General features: G+C 33.5%; 1 protein-coding gene across 3 annotated transcripts in view; it reads right to left on the minus strand.

The window, feature by feature from the left end:
• LOC106478017 (AT-rich interactive domain-containing protein 3C-like) overlaps positions 1–3,666 on the minus strand; it is a 103,011-nt gene extending 99,345 nt beyond the window's left edge. Inside the window, exon 1 of one of the 3 annotated variants that reach the window (XM_022381539.1) lies at positions 3,537–3,666. In XM_022381539.1, coding sequence (XP_022237247.1) covers positions 3,537–3,572 — 36 coding nt within the window. In that variant the 5' untranslated portion in view covers positions 3,573–3,666. Of the gene's footprint in view, positions 1–134; positions 324–3,536 lie in introns of those variants that run through there. The other 2 variants (XM_022381540.1, XM_022381541.1) reach the window with 2 other exon arrangements.
• Between the last annotated feature and the right edge of the window lie 1,014 nt (positions 3,667–4,680).

A 4,680-nucleotide genomic window follows, 5' to 3' on the forward strand; every position in this document is an offset into this window, starting at 1 on the left:
AAAGATCAAATAGTCAAATGCTAACAACGTTTTGATCGATGCCTTTAGGTTCAACTGGTTTTAAATCACTTAATCCAAACATTTCCAGTTAAAATTATCTTTACCTAACATGAAATAAAATCACGATAACTTACTTCCAGGCCAACATATCACCAGCCTTTGGTGAAATCTCAAACACTCAAATAACAACTATTAAGGCACTCTTTAATTTAGCTATAGCAAGGTAGATATCAGAAGTGTCTTCTCTGGTGCAGGAAATAGGGCCACTTCTCACGTTTTCTTGCCAATTTGCATTTCTAATATTAAGTCCTTGATGTAGTATTATTTACCAACCAACCGTATGCTACTTCTCTCTGTCGCAACGTCAGCAACGCTGTTGAAGCCAATAACAATACCATAGTCTAAGTAGCCGCCGATTGTCACGTACTTGTAAGTACGAAGATAGCCGCTTCGATTGTTAACGCTACAAAAGCTTTAGGATAACAAATCTCACGTGACTTTTTTTAAAAAGGAAATCATTGAGCTGTTAAACATCTTTCTACAATAAATGACTCATCATGTAAATACAGTGTAAATTCTGTCATTGAAAATGTTAATCCATACACGGTATGTATGCATGCCAATTTACTCAGTTTATTAAAATATAAATTTTAGAATTGTGTAAAATAAACGCGTTAAATGTACACGTATCTAACACTAAGTGTCCGTGTGCATATATGGACAAAAATGTAATATTTTACAGTGTTTTTTTCTGAGTATATTGTTTGTGGAATAGTTATTAAAAACAGAATAAATTTCAAGAAATTGTTATTATTTATTTTAAACGAGTGTTCAAATTATTTATATTTCGAAAAATGATATAACGTAAGTGTAGAATAATCAGCAAGAAATTACTTTAAACAATATTAGAATTGTATTTGCATTAGGTTTGTTTAAATACACGTAACATATAAATGTTGTGTGTATGTGTATGTATACATACATTTCACATACACATACACACAACGTCCTCGATGGGTCAGAGTTAAGTTTGTGGAGTTACAGCACTAAAATCGGAGGTTCGATCCCCTGCGACGAACAGAGTACAGATAGCCCATTATGTGACTATGCGCTAAAAAACAACAACAAATATAAACACTATTTCCAGTTGCCTTAGTAGCACATTTCGCAATTTTTCTAAATACAGTTCTTTCTGGTATTGATCACCTTGTGTCATTTTATTGCGTACATCTTATACATATCTACACTTCCTAGTATAAACTACTTAACAACTGTGCTGCTACAGAACTGATGCTACGTATATACGTGTGTATTAGTAAAGTTTGATAATCTACAATCCTACTGATTTACAGCACACGGCTTTGACAAGATTTCGCTGCTACAATCAACAAGTTATGGCCGCGAGATACTTACTTTTTTATTTTGCATTTTTTTTTTCTCAGATATTTTTAAACGCTGCTGGACCAAGGGTTTCTTTATGTATTTTTACCAAGATCGATTTTAACAACGTATTCGAGTAATGCTAATATATTAAACGAAAATCCCACACTTAATCAATATCAACATTAGGAAAGCTTACCCCTAAATATTATCTTTTTTTTTTACAAGTTCAATTTTCAAAGGTTTTAGAAATCCTTACGATTCACTACTTTTTCAAGAGTATAAAATAGTCAAACCTAATACATTTCTGTTCAACTCCCAGATGTTCTAACCATCATTTGAACGTGTTCTAATTCTAAACCGTTTTCCTTAAATTAAATAGTTTAAACTTTATACATAATCTCGAAAACGGAACACAAAAAAGTATTTTTTCTAGGAAATCTGTGGATTGCTCAAATATAAGTCTGTATATTTATTCATGTAGAATAAGATACTACACATCTTCAAACTCCAAACATTCATTACACAAAATATACATGTTAAAAAAAAACAAATACGAAACGCAACAGTCAACGGAAAGCTTCTGTAGCGTAACTATAGGGGGTTCAGGGGGTTAACTCCCCCTTGGCAAGTTGTGGTGAAAAAAACAAAATCTGAAATTTATGTCTTGGTTAAAAAAAAAAAAAGAGTCCCCTCAGATCAGCAGGAAACATGTTAATAGTATGTATATGATTGTTGTTTTAAAATGTTTAACGATGCATATTTAATATACCTAGTATTTGGAAAATTTAAAATGCGATGCTCCACTAGAAATATTTCTAGCTACACCAATGACAGAAGCAGGAATGGTCTTTCCACAAGCCACACATACGCGTTTTAGTTCCATTTTTCGTACAAACTTTTATTATATCTTACTGTCCATAATACTAATTCTTTAAATTATAATAGTTCTTTATATATAAAAAAGGAGAAAAAATTGATATGCTCAGTTAACTTATTGTGTGAGTTTAGGACTGACTTATATAACTTAAGTTGTCCGGACCTCGTGAGTTTGTTTATTTGTAGTTATGTAAAAAACTACACAATGGGCTATCTGTGCTGTGCCCACCATGGGTATCGAAACCCAATTTCATGCGTTTCAAGTCCGCAGACTTGCCGCTGTTCTACTTGGGGGGGGGGGGGGGCGGAACCTTACGAGAAGTTGTGGGAGTCACAACCTGTCCAAAAAAAAAGATATTAATTTTGGGGAAACCCAACTAATTATTAAAATTCATTAATTGAAATCATTATTGGTTCTAGTTTTCTCGGGTATTGATTTAAGCTATTAAATAGTATTTTATAGTCGGCGTGTTATACAGGATTGTTTTCACTAGCGTCTACGTTACTTTGAATAATTTTAATTCGAACCTGTGTAGTTAGTTTTCGTTAAGTTCTTAATAATTACTATCATTTGACGTAATCACATTTCACGATGGCTCTTCATAGTAAACTATGAGTGAGGAAATCGTATGTTGACCCTACCGGACTACTGACTAAGGAGTGTGTTACAACCCTTGGAAACTTACCATGAACAATGCATAGATAGATAAAGTCTGATGGCCTGACAGCAGCAAGTTGAATTTAGTTTCATAAGGCACGTTTAACAACTAATTTTTAATTTATTTAACATCAGCTTTAGTGTTTTAAGATTAGTATTACTTCTTCGTTTACGTAGGATCAAAATGTAGTTTGAAAGAATTCAATTTCACGGGTTGTAAGACAACTCATCCCTATTTCCTAGAGTAGAGGACTGGCGCTCGATGATCTGTTACTACTCTTGATATTACCAAGTGTACTCAGTTAAAAAATTAAATTAACCACATCTAGTTGACTGGGTGGGAGCTCTAGTACCTATACCTTTGTACTCACCAATCTTACCTACATATTAAATATTTTTACAAAGTTAAATACAAAATGACACATGACTCGGACACGCGCGTCCCTTAATCCAACCTATACATTTAACCATTTGGCATGACAGAACTACGCTACCTCAGAAGCTAAGGGTCGGGCGCCCCGTGTAAACACTGGTACAGCGGCAGGGAAATGAATAATATCGGTTAAAGTTCTATAATATCCTGCTTCAAAACAAATCAATAACCAGTGATTCCACCTACCGTACTTCCTTCCAAGTCCGATTCGTTGTGATCCATTTTGGAGATGGAAAGCGGTGCTTTGTTTTTGACACGAATTTTGACCGATTTGATAAACACCACCAGTACCTAAGAAAAAAAAATATGTACTGTAGTTCCGCCTGTAGCGGTTCGTACTGTTGTTTCGCACATCAGACTGACACAGTCATGGTTCCCATCATGCTTTGCGAATAACAGCCTATCAAATCTCTCGAGAACATGATATCACTAGTCTCTTGTTAGTTATTTCACTGTTATTGGCCAATTCCGCTTCATTTATCTTCGAATCACAGATAAAGTTTAGTATTTTATTATAATACACAAAGCTAAATTTTTTAGGCTGTTTTTATTAGTTAAAGTACTTATATTATGAACATTGCGATGTGTACATTTGATAATGGCTCGTTCTTCTCCTTGGATCATAGGAAGCATTTCAGGGAATATTAACCACAGGCGCAAAACACAATTTTTTTTTAAATAATGATTAATATTACAATATCTTTTCAACGTGTTGCAGTGCACGGACGTCATTCTTTGTCATTAAACAAATATAACCAAATATTTCGTGACCAAACAAAAACTGTGTGACAATGAAAGCTCGTTTTGTTGTCGATAACTGTTGTTTACTTTTCTCATTACTATAAAGCCGTTGCTTTTTTTCATACATTTTATATAAGAATGGTAGAAACATTCGATATCCTGGAAATTTAACTTTTTTTACACAACAAGTTAAAAAAAATTAAAGCCTCCCTGCTGCTTAGGGGCAAGTCTGAAGGCTTATAAGACAAAAGAACTGGGTTTCGATACCCGTGATGGGCACAGCTCAGATAGCCCATGGTGTAAGTTTTTTTCTTAACAGCAAACAAAGAAATAAAATTTAAAATTAGTTTGTTTCTAGTTAAATACAAAGCTACACAATGGGCTGGATATCTGTGCTGTGTCGACCACGGGTATCGAAACCCGATTTTTTAGCGTTTTACTCCAAATAAATACAGCTAAGCCAGTAGGGGCTTTAAAATGAGCTTGATTTTATTTTTTAAGTTAAAAATACTCTAAAAAGTAACTTTAAAAAACAATATCAAAAAACTATAAAGAGAAAAATATTTACTTTATTTATATTTCATATACT

This window comes from Limulus polyphemus, unplaced genomic scaffold, assembly GCF_000517525.1.
Source record: "Limulus polyphemus unplaced genomic scaffold, Limulus_polyphemus-2.1.2 Scaffold173, whole genome shotgun sequence".
Lineage (NCBI taxonomy): Eukaryota > Metazoa > Arthropoda > Merostomata > Xiphosura > Limulidae > Limulus > Limulus polyphemus.